This window comes from Topomyia yanbarensis, chromosome 3, assembly GCF_030247195.1.
Source record: "Topomyia yanbarensis strain Yona2022 chromosome 3, ASM3024719v1, whole genome shotgun sequence".
Classification (NCBI taxonomy): domain Eukaryota; kingdom Metazoa; phylum Arthropoda; class Insecta; order Diptera; family Culicidae; genus Topomyia; species Topomyia yanbarensis.
In genome coordinates, this window is record NC_080672.1 from 421,259,103 (window position 1) to 421,274,621 (window position 15,519).

At 38.6% G+C, this 15,519-nt stretch overlaps 1 protein-coding gene across 1 annotated transcript in view; it reads right to left on the reverse strand.

The window, feature by feature from the left end:
* Positions 1 to 15,519, reverse strand: part of LOC131690066 (formin-J) — a 38,206-nt gene that overhangs the window by 866 nt on the left and 21,821 nt on the right. The window contains exons 3-5 of the mRNA XM_058975547.1: positions 640 to 878; positions 281 to 576; positions 52 to 220 (exon numbers count right to left, since the gene is read on the reverse strand). Coding sequence (XP_058831530.1) covers positions 52 to 220; positions 281 to 576; positions 640 to 878 — 704 coding nt within the window. The remainder of the gene's footprint in view (positions 1 to 51; positions 221 to 280; positions 577 to 639; positions 879 to 15,519) is intronic.

Consider the following 15,519-nt stretch of genomic DNA (forward strand, 5'->3'; position numbering starts at 1 on the left):
TGACCTGTTATTAGAACAATGGAGATGCATAGTCGCTGCTGTGAGAAGAACCTTTTCTTGATATCCTTCAAATGAAATGCATTCAAAGAGTTTGCCAATTGTTGACTTCTCCGAATTCTATTGGCAATCGGTTGCAGTGATGGTGGCTTACGATGAGCGGCCGTATAATAGTCTCGATTAAGTCCGGCGGATTGTTTCAGTTCGGTTTCCTGAAATGAAACTGTGGAATAAAAGCGATCAATTCAAGTTCTGATACAGTTTAACTTCGTTTGGAACAAACCCGACTTTCCAGCCTTTTTGAGCATCGGTGCACGGGATTTAAGCGAAGATCCGATGATGTTGGAGTTCGTCGAAACGCCGCTGAAATCTGTACCCGTTGTCGAATCTTCCTTCTCCGAATCACTACCTCCGGAACTGAGCAGTGACACTAAGGTTTCAATATCACACGCCGTCCCTCCTATTACGGAGCGAGAGCGTGGACCAAGCACTGGATTCTTATTGTTCGCGCTGGTAAGGTTGACCGAGTCTGCCTCTTCAAAATCATCCTCATCGCACTCGTTGATTTCGTCTCGTTCGCTGCAGTGAATTCCCGATTAATCATACAGACAATAGATACAAAACCAAAACAAGCACACTCACCGCAAAACTTTCTTCTTGCGAGTTTTCTTCTTATTCTGTAGGAACTTTGAGTTATCTTCTATTGGCCGGTTCGGTGCTGACATAGCCCGCACCAATGGCGGCCGTCGTTCGGTGGCTTCCGATTGGTTCTGACGGCTAGCCTGAAACTGGGCTCGACGTTGAGCAAGTGATGAACCCCGACCGTTGCTGGATGACGCCGGTGAGGGTGTAGACTTGGGCTTGTTCTCTCCTTCCGGGTGCTAGAAATTAAAGGGAGAAGAGAAGGTGAAAAAAATTGTTCGAAAACTTTCTTTCTAGGGGGTTTCGTGTGAAAGTTATAATGATTGCAATACTCGCCGAATGCAATTATCTGCAAAATGTTTGGTGTTCTGTAAATTTTGATCACCAAGAAAGCACCATATTTTGCGTACTTATACCTGTTATAAATCATCCAGCCCAAAACATGCGAATTAGGCCAACAACATGTTCTTTTGTCTAATACTACGTTCACACTACAGAGTTAAAACATGTTATAATAATTAGCAACAAGAAAAATGTCATCAAGATAGCGTTAAAACATGTTTTAACTCGTAGTGTGAACGTAGTATAAGATAAAACTATAGTTACATAAATATTACAAGCATCGCGTTTGTCATTGTATTTCAACTAATATAATTCGACATAAAATGTACTTCTTGTCAAAGTGAAATCTTTTTTTAAACGAAGTAATTCTTTATTGGGACTTAGAAAAATTTGTCTAAAGCTAACAAATCATAGCAGGCTTGCCCTAATGTGGCGTCTACACATATATGGCACCCCTATCCCATTTGTATTGAACTGACATAAGTCAACATCTTAGCGGGCACACAAATTATAGGCCCCACTGACAGTTCAAATTTTTCTGTTCGTTTTGCTCTAAGCTCGATTTTCAACTAGTCGGATACCGTACGGCATGACTCAATTCTTAGACATCTACAGCGTGATTGAGATGATTTGGGTGGAAGAAGAAATTCCTTCGAAATGGTTGGACGATCTCATGTGCCTAATTTCAATAAAAGCCACAAACTCGAGCGCAATAGTTCTCGAGGCGCAACGATCCTAGATGCTCTTTATAAGGTACTCTGTGTTCTGTTTAGCCGACTGAGCCCGAATACTAATACGACAAATTCTGTATACATTTCAGGAATTAAACTTGCAGAATCATCATCTGTTGTGTATTTCAATGCGGCGTACGATTCAGTGAAAGAAAAACATTGGTAGATAATTCTTGAACATGGCTACCCGAGTTGATTCGTATGACGCTAGATGAGGTGCGATACGAAGATCTGATGTGCAATGGAACAGAACCATCATCACGAGACCTCACACGCTTCGTGGCTTCGCGGACGATGTCGACAAGATAAACGTTGATCGCAGAGCAGTGGAGAGGAATTTGTGTTTTCTAAAAGGGAGGCTGTGAGAATTAGACTTACTAATAACTCTGACAAAACAAATTACAGAGTAGCTGGTAGAGAATGAGGCAGTCCGAATGGTATTGGTTTTGAGGTAGAAATCGATCGGGTATGGTACAAGGCTGTCGACGAATTCATATATCTTGGAAGATTAGTGACATATAATAATAATCTTAGCCACGCTGTAAAAAGGAGTGTTGCGGCTGCAAATAGACTTTCTATGGTTTACATAGTCAGCTAAAATTCCGTAGCCTACAGATGTGCACAAAACTTGCTCTATACAAATCACTGATACTCCCTGCTACTCAGTTTGGTCACGAGGCATGGGCGTTGAAGGAAGCAGACTATGGAGTGCTGCGTTCAACACGCGGCGGCACAGTAGGAAATGGAGAATGGTGCATACGCATAAACCATGAGCAGAGAACCTGAAAGAAATTCGGAGCAGACTCCGCACTCGCTGGCTGTGTGCAATCGAGGAACATGCCCGTATGGCGAACGTTCAAGGAGACTAGAGAATTGCAGCTCAAGCGATCCTGGAACATGGAAACCTGGAAAGCGAAAATGCTTTCGGTCATGATTCAGAGTATCCGGCTTGTTTGGCCACGATGATGATGACAAGTAATCTCATCTGCTTATACTTTTTAGCAGCAAAACAAAAGATCTTCCCGTATGGAGATCGTCACAGTCACACTCTTCTTGTGCCAAGCGAGCAAATGATTGTTCGTAGTGATTGACGTAGTTTTGAGTAGCATATATGCAAAAGAGTGCTGAGCGATTTTCAAGAAAATGCTTTAGGGTTCTGTTTGTACGCGGAGTATGGTAATAGATCTTGTGAACTCTCCCCACAATAGCCAAACTTTTCGGCAATTCCAATGCAGGAGTCATCCTCGTGATTTTCCATGCGCAATTATCTACAATGACCCACTTCAAGTGAAAATAATAAGGATAATTTTATTGCTTACGAAGATTGCAAATCAATCCAACTTCCTTAGAAGAAGTTCTGATGATGTCTGATTGACTTTTGCATGGGGTCTAACAGCACATCCCTGGCAAATTATCATAGACTCAAACACTATACAGCCCATAGCAAACATTCAGCCATAACAGAAACAACAAAACGCGGTTCCTTGCAATCAGCTCTTCACGTTAGAGTATCGCTTATATATATACCTTCACGAGACGTGGAGATTGACGGTGTGGTGACCTAACTGAGTCGGATCGTCGGAAACTTGCTGAAGCCGGAGTTTGTCATGGTTTAAATGAGAGAGACATCGATTAGTTCTCTCTGGAACACAGCAAAAATTGCGGAATCGAAACATATAACGAACGAAAGCGAGACATATTCGTGGCGATGGGTTTTTGACTTTGCAAGGAAGATGACATATCTTCCTTGCAAAGTCAAAAACCTGTTTTGGACTCTGTTTTTATGCAGAAAATTGTGCGTGACATGTCATCGGGAAACTAAAAAATCGACTCATCTTTGTGAAGGATGAAAATCTCAGTTGCACTCCTGTAGTGCAAAAATAATGCTCCTGGGATAGAGAGAAAAATATTTGACTTGTTGAGGAATCTACCTGACTTCGCAGAAATACGTTTATCGGTTTCTTAAGTAGAGCATTGTTTCACGTGACTGGAAACAAGTGAGAGTGAATGCAATTCATAAACCGGGAAAATCAGCTTCCGACCACAATTCATAACGACTGATTGAAATGGAATCATTATTTATAGAAAATTCTGAGAGGTTTGTCGAGTTTCTACCACAATCCAATTATGATATCTCCTTGGTATGCAATTCTTGGCAAATCGCATGGAACAGTGGGGGCCAAAAGCGGCGGCTAAATCATCCCTAAGGTATCGACGAAAGCATGATTCAAGGGATTGGATGTAAGTCGGGATTTCATTAGCGTGATGTCGAATTTGGCTTACTGAGTGTAATCTTTGCGATTATGGTGTGGATTATATATATTAAAATATCGAGTATGTTGTTTGGTCGCGTGGCTGTATTTTAGGAAACTTCTTGAAAATTGTCTCCTACCACTTAACTATATGGATGGGATTGCAAAACTTTTGAGAGAAATCAAAAATCATAGAAATTTAAATTTTCAGAGCATTTACAGTTTGTTGAACTACACTAAAATTGAATAATTTTCGAAAAACTGTATCTCAAGCCTGAACTCGATCCACTGGAGCTAAAAATAGATAACGAATGAATTCTGCCTGAGAAGGGGCGGTGCCTATTGGTTTATAAGAGGCATTAGGGGTAGATGGGTCCATTAGTAGGTATTGGGGGTTGTAGCGGTGATCACTATACTGTTGGAAATCTGTGATGACATCAGTGGCAGAGTGGTTAACGCACCCAACTAGAGACTGAGAGATCGCAGGTTCGACTCATGCTTGAGGATATATCTTTTCTCAGTGTTTCCAATAAAAGGTGAATTGTCACCGTTTCGGTCATTCTTTCTCTTTCTATTTTACATTGGACACGTTCCTAAAAACCTTGAAAAAATACGTGTCAATTATTTATAGCTAAAGAATGCAAGAAAACATTTTTGAAAGGAATTAAAATTTTGGTTGTAAATCTAACATGGAATGTGCCATAGATGTGATTTATATACTTGAAAAAACACTATTTTTTCGTTCTTGTGAACCTTGAGGTGGCCTGCTCTTCAAGCCATTGCTGCCGTACACTTCACCGTAAACACTTTGCGAATATAAAATTCATCATTTTGGATGATGAATCGTACTTTTTTATTTCAATTATAGAGGTTTTAACCTTAAGGTCATTCGCCTCTTCGGGTTAGAAAAATCTCTTAGGAAAAATTTCTAACCCTATGTGCGGGGTCGGGACTCGAACCCAGGTGCGCTGCGTACAAGGCAATCGATTTACCAATGCGCTACGCCCACTCCCCTGTGAATCGTACTTTTTACATCTGCGCCCCAAAGATTAGGTGGAGATGATGGTCGGAAAATGTCTGTGTGTATGCATTAGGGTGGCACGAGGATGTATGAAAAAAATTGAATACCGCAGAATCAAGTTAGCAAAATTCGTAATTCTTCAACGAACTCCTACGTTAAATCTGAATCAAATCTGTAGGAGCATATTTTAGCGCAAATGATTCTAAGTTTGTGTGGAGTTTACTTTGAGAAAATCATACATTTTCATTAAATTCATAAATATCCCGCCTGATGCCCCTGGAAAATATATTGTAGGGTAATTTCGAGAGAGATGCCGCACTTTCTATATCTCGTATGTAGGGTCACTTTTACACGGTAATATGATATTGAGAGTTTGTCTTTCGAAGAATTACAATACTGGAGATGTAAAATAATCCTTATTATTAACTCACGACAATTTTATTAACGTTTGTGTTCGTCCAGTTGCATCACGGAGTGCCGAAAATTTTTCAGTACCGCATTAAAATTTCGTTTTTTTTAATTGTTCGATTTTTTTTTGGTAAAACATGTATCTGTTGAATAGCTGGGACCTTTTAGAAGGCATTCTGATCATAAGCACGGTCATCCATAATTTCAGAGGAAAATGTCGTTGTGCGGCATCTCTCCCATACAATTGGGAGAGACGCCGCATCGAAATTGCGGGTGAGATGCCGCAAAAGAAAAAGAAGACCAAAACTGCTTTTAAGGAACCCCTACCAACACAAAGATATATATCGCTCGTTTAAACCTATTAATAAATAGTAACCTTAATTAAGTTACTCCAACTCAACCATTAGACAAGGTTGCAAAAGAAAAATATTTTTAAAATGTTCAATAAAAAACCTATTTTAATCCACCTAGCGGTGCAATTGTGCCTTTCTCAATCATGAATCACGAGAATGTGTGCGTTGTTTATATTCATTAAAAGAGTTCGAGTTCTAAAATTTTGAAAAAAAAACAGCCACGGTAATATTGAATTGAAAAAAGGTGCGAAATCGGCAAAGTCCCAAAAAGTCGATTTTTACAAAAAAAATTTTTTCGAGATAACATAAAATCTCGACGTTTCATGCATTTTAAAGATGTTTGGCATCAAAAATACGAATTCGATTTCTGAAATTTCATGGGGTCCCCCCTTTGAAAAAAAAAATTGAGTTCTGGCTTATATGGGAATTTCATATGTGACCGGACGATTTAGTCTATATTTCCGGACCCATATAAGCGATCCGTACGAAATTTTATAGACATCTGTGGGGATATTATAGCTATCATTTGGAACTAAGTTTGTGAAAATCGGCCCAACCATTTCAGGGAAACTGATGTGAGTTCGTTAATTTTGAAAGATGGCCGCTTTTCCCGGGCACTTCCGGAACCGTCTATGGTGGTCAATGTAGTCAACGAAAGTTTGGTTGGCCGTCGGTGACCTAGAACAACAAATTTAAGTTGTTTGAGAGACATTTTAGCGAAATTTTTACCTTTTTTGCTTTCATCGGAGTATCGGTTTGAATCACAATTTGCTATGTGATCGCACGCCACAACCTGTAACTCCGGAACCGGAAGTCGGATCGGGATGAAATTAAATAGCCATTTACGGGGACGCAATACCTTTCATTTGAGGCCAAGTTTAGTCGAATCGGTCTAGCCATCTCCGAGAAACCGATGTGACTGTTATTCTGAATTTAGATACGTCCGCCGGGGCTTCCGGAACCGAGGATGGTGGCCAATGTGGCCAAATAGACTTTGAATGGATGTTAGTGACCTAATACTACAAATCGAAGCAGTTGTGGTCATATTTTGGAAAAAATTTCACCTTTATACATTCATTGCAGAATTTATTAAAATCGACATTTTCTGCGTGTTCGTACTTATCACCCTGTAATTCCGGAACCGGAAGTCGGATCCATTAGAAATTCAATAGCAGCCGTTGCACCTTTCATTTGAGACTAAGTTTGTCAAAATCGGTTCAGCCATCTCTGAGAAAAATGAGTGACATTTTTGGTCACATACACACACACATACACACACATACATACATACACACATACATACACACACAGACATTTGCCGAACTCGACGAACTGAATCGAATGGTATATGTCACTCGGCCCTCCGGGCCTCCGTTAAATAGTCGGTTTTCAGAGCAATTGCAATACCTTTCTATTGAGAAAGGCAAAAATGTTTCTAGAAATGGTATTACTCCCTTAAGAAAAATGAAGGTGCTGACCGATTTATAGGTGTAATCAAACTTCGTCAAACTCAGCTGAATACCCCTAATCACAAAAACATCAACTATAGCTAAAATACTTTTGTTCACCATTTTTCAGTTTGTGACCATGGTGCGGTATCTCACCCGCAATGACTTTTTTTTTAAAAAAAATGGTCATGGAATTTTTTCTTTCATGACAAAAATTATTTCACAGTATTTTAGAAACTTGTCGCAATTGATAAAAATGATTTTATCAAATATTGAATGGTTTACTTCCATGCAGCATCGATTTTAAGAAATGTGCGACATCTCTCTCCAAATTAACCTATGCTACATTCTATAGATTCAGTCAAGTAGAGCAACTTCTTCTAAAGACAGTTCATAGCTATGACAACTGGTTTATGAGTTATTGCAAAATTAAACTTTCGTTGCCTGAAAGTTATGAAAATAGTGCTGTCTCTGGCTACCCGGCGAGCTGAACTTTCAATCAAGTGAACCTTGACGTATTTGTTGTGGTAACCAGTGATACCGTTGGTGTAAAGCGGAAATATAGTCCAGATGGTACCATCCGAAACATGTGATCTAAAGGACTTGGCATCGAATTGAACAGAATTATTTTTATATATATTTTTTATGTACAATAATATACGTTGAGCAAATTAAGATTGAAAAGAGACAGAAGCTGGAAAGATTCCCGTTATCCAGCTCCACAGGGATGTTCACCACATCCCTGTGGAGCTGGGACTGTAACTGCTATACCCAATTACCAATATAAGTTTTATAGCACAATACAAGTGCAATATAAGTTTTATAAGAGACTTCAAGAGCGCCATGAAACCTAAATTGTTACTAGGGATAGAGTGCCCCGTAAACTGAAGGTAGGTTAATTGAGTAAGGCGGGCAATATCTGTCGGACAGACATAGTGTCTGTCCGGCCATCACGCACGATTTGATTTTTACCAAAACTTTTGAAAGAATCATCCAGGGATTAAGATTGGAGCAGCATCATGAATAAAACGTTAGAATATTATTTTGCTAAAATAAAATAAATCGTCAGAAATAACGGTTATGATCTCCCTTATTACTTTATTTGAAACTAACAATTATACATAATAACGACCCGCTTTGCAGGCAGCAAAATAAATAATTAAATTGTAAAAAATTAAGAACCAAACTCATGTCCTTCAGATTGTTTGTTTATGACGCCCGCATCTGAACTATAAAACCGCCTATGTTGATAACTGCCTATTTTAGTTTATGACTAGTATATCACGGTTAACTTGATTGAAGTATCAGCCAGAGTATCCAAATAAATTCAATTTTCAACAACGATGTAGACACTTAAGCATTGTATAAATGGGATTTTCGATTGATGTGCACCGGTGTAGTGCAGTGCACTGGTTTTTCACTTTCTAGCAGAACTGTCAATAGAACATACCCAGTTTTCTGCACTTCTGCTAGAAAGTGCAAAAATGGTACTCGTATCTACCGAAATTATCATAGCATACATTTTTAGAATACATAGGAACGAGTCGACGAAATATTAAATAATGTGGATCGTTTATCCATTTGAAATCACATACAAACTTTAAACTATTTGTGATAAAATAAAGTGCAACCTATGAAATCAAAATTTTGCATTGTTGAATTGGGTCGTATAGCGAGTAGTTTTAGAATGGTTCTACTGAATTTTAAAATTGGTGCCACCCTAGTATGCATGTATGTGCGTATGTGGTAAATGATGTCACCTCTGTTTCTCAGAGATGGCTGAATCGATTTGCACAAACTTAGTTTCAAATGAAAGATGCTACCTTTCCATCGGCTTCTATTGATTTTTTTTTTGTTGTTCGGAATTTCTGGAGTTACAGGTTGAAGAGTAATACAGCAAATTCCCATATAAACCAATCACCAATAGAAATAGCTTTGACCATATTGGCCGCCTATGACGGTTCTTTGATGCTCACGGGGAACTTGCCAAATTCCTAAATTTCTGTTATAAACTTGATTTCAAATGAAAGGTATGGTACTCCAATTGACTGCTATTGCGTTTTATTCAGATTTGACTGTTGGTTCCAAAGTAATAAGTTGGTAAGTCCGGCCACACAGGAATGTCTCACATAAATCATTACAACCGTAATACCTCAGAGGTTCAAAGTCTACTGAAATGGACATAAAATTAGTTCGATTTGCACATCTAGATCGCTGATGGTTAATCAAAGATTCTCAGTTCGCCGAGATCAGGAAATGTCTGCATGTGTACGTGTGTATGTGGAAAAATTATCACCTCTGTTTCTCAGAGGTGGCTGAACCGATTTGCACAAACTTAGTCTTAAATGAAAGGTGCAACCTTCCCATCGGCTTCAACTGAATTTTTTATTAATTGGACTACCGGTTCCGGAGTTACGGGTTGAAGAGTGCAGCCACACAGCAAATTTCTATATAAACTGAACTGTTCAAAGGGGGAGTAAAGGATAATTTACAAAATTGAATTTGTAGTTTTGATGCTAAATGACTTTAAATGCATGAAGCATCGAGATTTGATGTAATCTCGAAAAAAAATTTTTGACAAAAATTGACTTAGACGAATTTTGCGCCAAATTGTATTCAGAGTTGGCAGCACCCTTTCAGATTTTAATGAAACTTTCTGTACATGAAGACTTTGTCACAAAAAGCCACTTTGCATACTTTGTTTTTCCAAAAATGATCTGGACTGTCTTTTAAAAAGGGCCAAACTTTTTTTTACCAATTTTTTTTAAATAGCTGTAGTCTGAAAATGACAAATCCTACAAAAAAATGTTGTAGGAGTGGTTTTCACAAAATTAGTCAAATTTTCGGATAAAAGTATTTAAAAAATTCTTCATTGATTCCTATACTGAAAAAAATCGATCTTCAAAAATTTAAAGTCGATTTACAAAAAAAAAACCATTTTGGATACGGATGAAATGTTGTTTTAAGATAGATAATTATGTTCCCTACCTACCGTCAAAAATTCAAGTTGGGAACTTTCAAGGAAAAAAAAATTCAGTATATTTTTATCAAAAACTAAACCAATAAAAGTCATAATCATCTCAGGATACATTTTCCCAGCTGCTGGTTGCCTGATACATGCAAAAAGTATCAGTAACGAATTTGGTATATAATCATAACAAACTTGAATGAAGCCTGGAAGATTGGAAAACCGGAAGACTTGAAGACTGCAATTCATTTGTTCCTCTCAAAACTGATAAATTTTATGAAACAACTGACAAACTTTTCCAATATTTATTTTATGTCTTGGTCTTACCTATCTTGGAACAAAATTTCATCCAAATCAAAAATGGTTTTTTTTTATAAATCGACTTTAAATTTTCAAAATCGATTTTTTTTCAGTGTAGGAGTCAATGAAGAATTTTTTCAATATTTTTATTCGAAAATTACACTAATTTTGTGAAAATCACTCCTACAACATTTTTTTGTAGGACTTGTCATTTTTATACTAGAGCCATTTGAAAAAAATTGGTAAAAAAGTTTGGACCTTTTCAAAAGACAGGCTAGATCATTTTTGGAAAAACAAAGTATGCAAAGTGGCTTTTTGTGAAAAAGTCTTCATGTACAGAAAGTTTCATTAAAATCTGAGAGGGTGCTGCCAACATTTGTTCGAGTTGGCGCGAAATTCGTTCTTAGCATATTTTTGCCTTTCTCATATAGAAAGGTTATGCAATCAGTGTTCTGTATTTCATCAGGGGCGTAGCTAGGGGTATGCGGTAAGGGGTGCCCCCCACATTGCACACCCTTCTTCGCGAAACGCCCTCTATCCCCTCAATCCCCCCTATCAAGCCACCTCCCTCCAAGCCCCTCGCAAGATCCTCCTCAAACGACCATCTCATGCGCCTTCTCCAGGTCCACCCCCTCTCATTCCAATAACCTTCACCTAGTAGGCATACCAAGATATGCTGGGGGGGGGGGGAGGGGTGGTTCGGTTGTGGGTTATTCATCCCCTTCACACATATACCCCCGCATGATAAAATAAGTTTTCCGAAAGACAACATTGAGCTAATGCTTATTGAGGTAATTAAATATGATACGGATTCCTCGGACGCTCCTCGTGAATCCGCCACTGGTTTCAAGTGTTTGTATGTTCAAATCGTACTGAATATGTAATATACATTTCCACTATTATATTGAACATAACCAGCCATGGAATCGTAGCTTGGGCAAATGAGAAAGGCACAATTGCACCACTTGGTGGATTAAAACAGGTTTTTTGACAAAAATCGACTTTTTCGAATATTGCACTGATTGACTGATTTTGCTCCTTTTTGCCTTTCTTCTAAGGAAAGGCTATGCAATCACTCTGAAAATCGACCTCCTAACCGTGGCCTGGACAGCAGAGTCTCTTATAGCTTTCCACTCAGTTTGCCATATGTGTGTGTATGTATGTGTGTATATGTATGTGACGAGCAATTGCACATCGGTTACTCGGAGATGCCCAAACTAATCTTTCAAACTTAGTCTCAAATGAAAGGTACAAGGTTCACATAGGTTGTTATTGAATTTTATTTAATTCCGACTTCCGGTTCCGAAGTTACAGGTTAAAGAGTGTGGTCACGCATGCAAAGCCCATATATGTTATCTAAAAGATGCAAAACTTCATAAAATGTGTTCTAAATTGGTTGGATTTGTAGTTTCAGCTACAGCATCCCTGTTGATTGCAATTAAATTCCATTGAAATCGAAGTTCTGGTTTCTGTGTTACGGGTTGAAGTATGCTGTCACATACAACCAAAGTCTCTTTGACCACATTGAGAACCGTTGTGCATTCCGTAAGATCCGAGGAAATGGCCCAGTCCCGAAATTACCCCGTTTCTCATGTATTGCTGATTCGATTTCCAACAACGTTAGTCTTAAATGAAGGGTATAATATGTATTTACATTGATTGCTAACGAATTTCATTTGAACGAAGTATTGGTTCCTGAGTTATGAGTAATAGAATCCGAACACATGTGAATTTCCCATATAAACGTTTTTACTTTTCTCCTATAGAAAGTTTAGGCAATCGCTCTGAAAATTGCAATGTTAAAAGAGGCCGGCAAATTTGTGTGTGCGTATGTGTGTGTATGTATGTTTCCAGCAATCGTTCATCGGTTACACGGAGGTGACCGAACTGATTTTCTCAAACTTAGTCTCAAATGAAACGTATAGGTTGATATTAAATTTAATTCTAATCCGACATCCGGTTCCGGAGTTACTGGTTGAGAAGTAAGAAGTACAGTAAATCCTTATATAAACTGGTACCACTGTGATATCTAGATGATGCAAAACTTATTAAAATGGGTGTTTTAAATTACTTAGATTTGCAGGCGCGTAGTCGCGCTGATCACATTGGCCACCTAGGACGGTCTTGATGCCCGGAGAACTTGCCAATGTTCAGAGTTAATTAATCATACCCATTTCTCTGAAATTTCGTGATCGATTACCACCATCTTCCATAATTGAAATGATTGATGCAATGCTTCAATTGGTTGCTATTGAATTTCATCCCGATCGAATTGTCGGTTCCGGAGTAACAGATTGGTTAGTACAGTCACATAGGAATTCCCCATATACCTGTACCATTATAATACTTACTTTTTGTCTCTCATATAGAAAGGTTTACCATTGGTCTGCAAAACGTCAACCAAATCCAAGCCATTTTTTTTACTTGATATTCTGGATTTTAGCAGGCGTGGCGGGGGGTTACTCCCCTCACAAATGGCACAAACATATATATATATATATTGAACATAAGCCATAGGATCATAGTTTGGAGAAATGAGAAAGGCACAATCGCACCACTAGGTGGATTAAACAGGTTTTTCGTTCTTGTAATACTGGCCACCCCTTTGAATTATTGAGACATTATAACGTAAATGGTGTGTTGCATTTTTCTTTATTTCTCCCAGAGGAAAAACCGAATTGAAATCCAAATAGAAACCATGTAGTGTAGGATTACTTATAACTTTAGTAAATCTTAGATTATTGTTTCGACTTCGTCTGATCAGTATCTGGCTGTTAACTAGACCACTGTTATCAGATTACAAAGAACTTCGCTAAATTATACACCGATGAAAGTGGTAATGTGGAACATTTTCAGTTCATCAATGTGCGATAAATTTAAAAAATGAGATGTTTAATCTTCCTTCACTGCACACTTAGTGCATACATTCACTAATTTTCAGAGAGACTGATTGAGAAAACAATGGCAGTATTTCGTAGTTGCAAAATCCTAGGTAGTATTTTTTTTTAAAAAGTGTCAAGAGCTATTAAATGTTTTGGCCGAAGATCAATTGTTCTTAATCGTCTCAATACATGCACATGGACATAAGTTTGTCGAAATCAAACACCGGCTATTATAAAACAATTGACTCCAATAAATATTCCAAGCTTAAAAACAACACCTTCCTCTGGAAGTATAAGTTAATATCATGATTAACGACTGTCCTCAATCTACCAGACAAAACAAACTAGACTCTCCGATGCATGCTAAAATACTTTCAATTGTTACGAAACAAAACAAAACCTGGCACAACACTTTCCCCCCTAATTACTTCAGTAGGGCGCTGAATGGCAAATGATGACGGCTGGCACGCTGCGTTATTTATTTTCTGCAACCATGCAGCTATTATATTAAACAACATTTATTCTACAGAAATGTGCACCGCCACTGAGCAAAAACTTTTCAGCTATTCAACTATTTCCCAACTTTCGAGGGTTTTTCGCGAAAGGCTCTCCCAACTGTGGCGATGATGTCCGACGATGAGCCTTCGCAGTTACCACTTTATTATTTAGGACTCATACACTTGGCACATGAACAGGAACACGTTTTACTGAGACACCTCGCGAGTAACTTGAGTGCGCCACCAATTTTTCCCTGAAAATGCTTTTTCATGTTGTACAGCGAAAACATTCGTTCGTTTGTGGATGTGAATGGCTCGATTTTGACTGTGTAGTTGTTGTTGAGGCGTTAAAAGACTGCGTCGGTCGCACGAAATGCACATTTTTCACGAATCCTCACCTAACTAACACAAAGGGTCACAAACAGGGCCCGGTCGGAGTAATTGCACTTTGCCGTTTGTGTTGCCGCTATGTACTATGGTTCATTTCTCAAGTCGACAGCGTTGAAAAGGAAATTAGCCAACTTCATTTGCACTGCCGGCCGTCAGGATGTGAAAGTTTGTTTGCGGAATGTTTTTAATCGACTGCGAGCAGATTTGGTGCGGGAAATTCCCAAAAGTGTACCTGCCGTCGTGGGCGGATAAAGCGCTTAACACGTGCACCCTAATGAGGCCTCGGGAGGACCCGATCAAGCGCAACGAGGAAGGTGCATTGCTCGAATAGTACTGATAAGCAATGGTTTTCCCCCGGTCCGTTTTGTTGTGCAATATAGATGCCGAATCAGGTGGAAAAAATCACGCCACGCTATCCGTTTGCTACCTACTCATAGCTAGGACAAACCAGCACATGTTCGTTAGGTTGTGCGGAACATCACTTTGGGTGGTGCTTTGTTTTCGCCGCACCAATCCCGTTGCAGAAGTATTGGAATCGGGGTCATGACCTGCATGCTGAACGGTCGAATATCATATTTGTTCTTTCATTTATTTTCCCAATGGCAATTTGAAGCCTTGCTTGATGCTAAATTATCACCATTGGTGATAGCATTGTTTGGAGCATATGCAGCGGGAAAATGGGTTACAGAGGATTGATTTTTTTTGTTCTGAAATTTACATACATAAATCAAAAAGGTTAGATGGTCGAAATGGACAAAAAAGTTAAAAAAAAGTTGAAAGAAAGGCAAAGGTCGAAATCAACTTTCATCTTTTTTTGAAAAGTGCATTTCAAAAATGATAATTTAAATACTTTTTAACGACATTTAATTAGCTGGAGATTACTGAGTAGGGAAAGTTAAGAAAATTGATAACCATACTACTCAAGTGAGAGCAAGGATGTGAAATATACAGATCGGAAAACTAGAAGTGGCAGGGTCACTAGAAACAGACTTACCGACTAATCTTTTGTCTTCTGTTGGTAGGAGTCGAGCTTAGGCAGCATTACTATGAATCGCTTAAGTCTACCAACATATCTCACGACTCGATTCCTGTCTGCAGATGACAAAAGATTAGTCGGTTAGATTTTAAGTCTGTTTCTAATGATCCTGCCACTTCTAGCTTTTCGATCTGTATATTTCACATCCTTGCTCTCACTTGAGTACTACGGCTCTAAACTTTCATAACTTGCCCTACTCAGTAATCTCTAGCTAATTTAATGTAATGTAATTGAACAGAAAGAATGATTCTG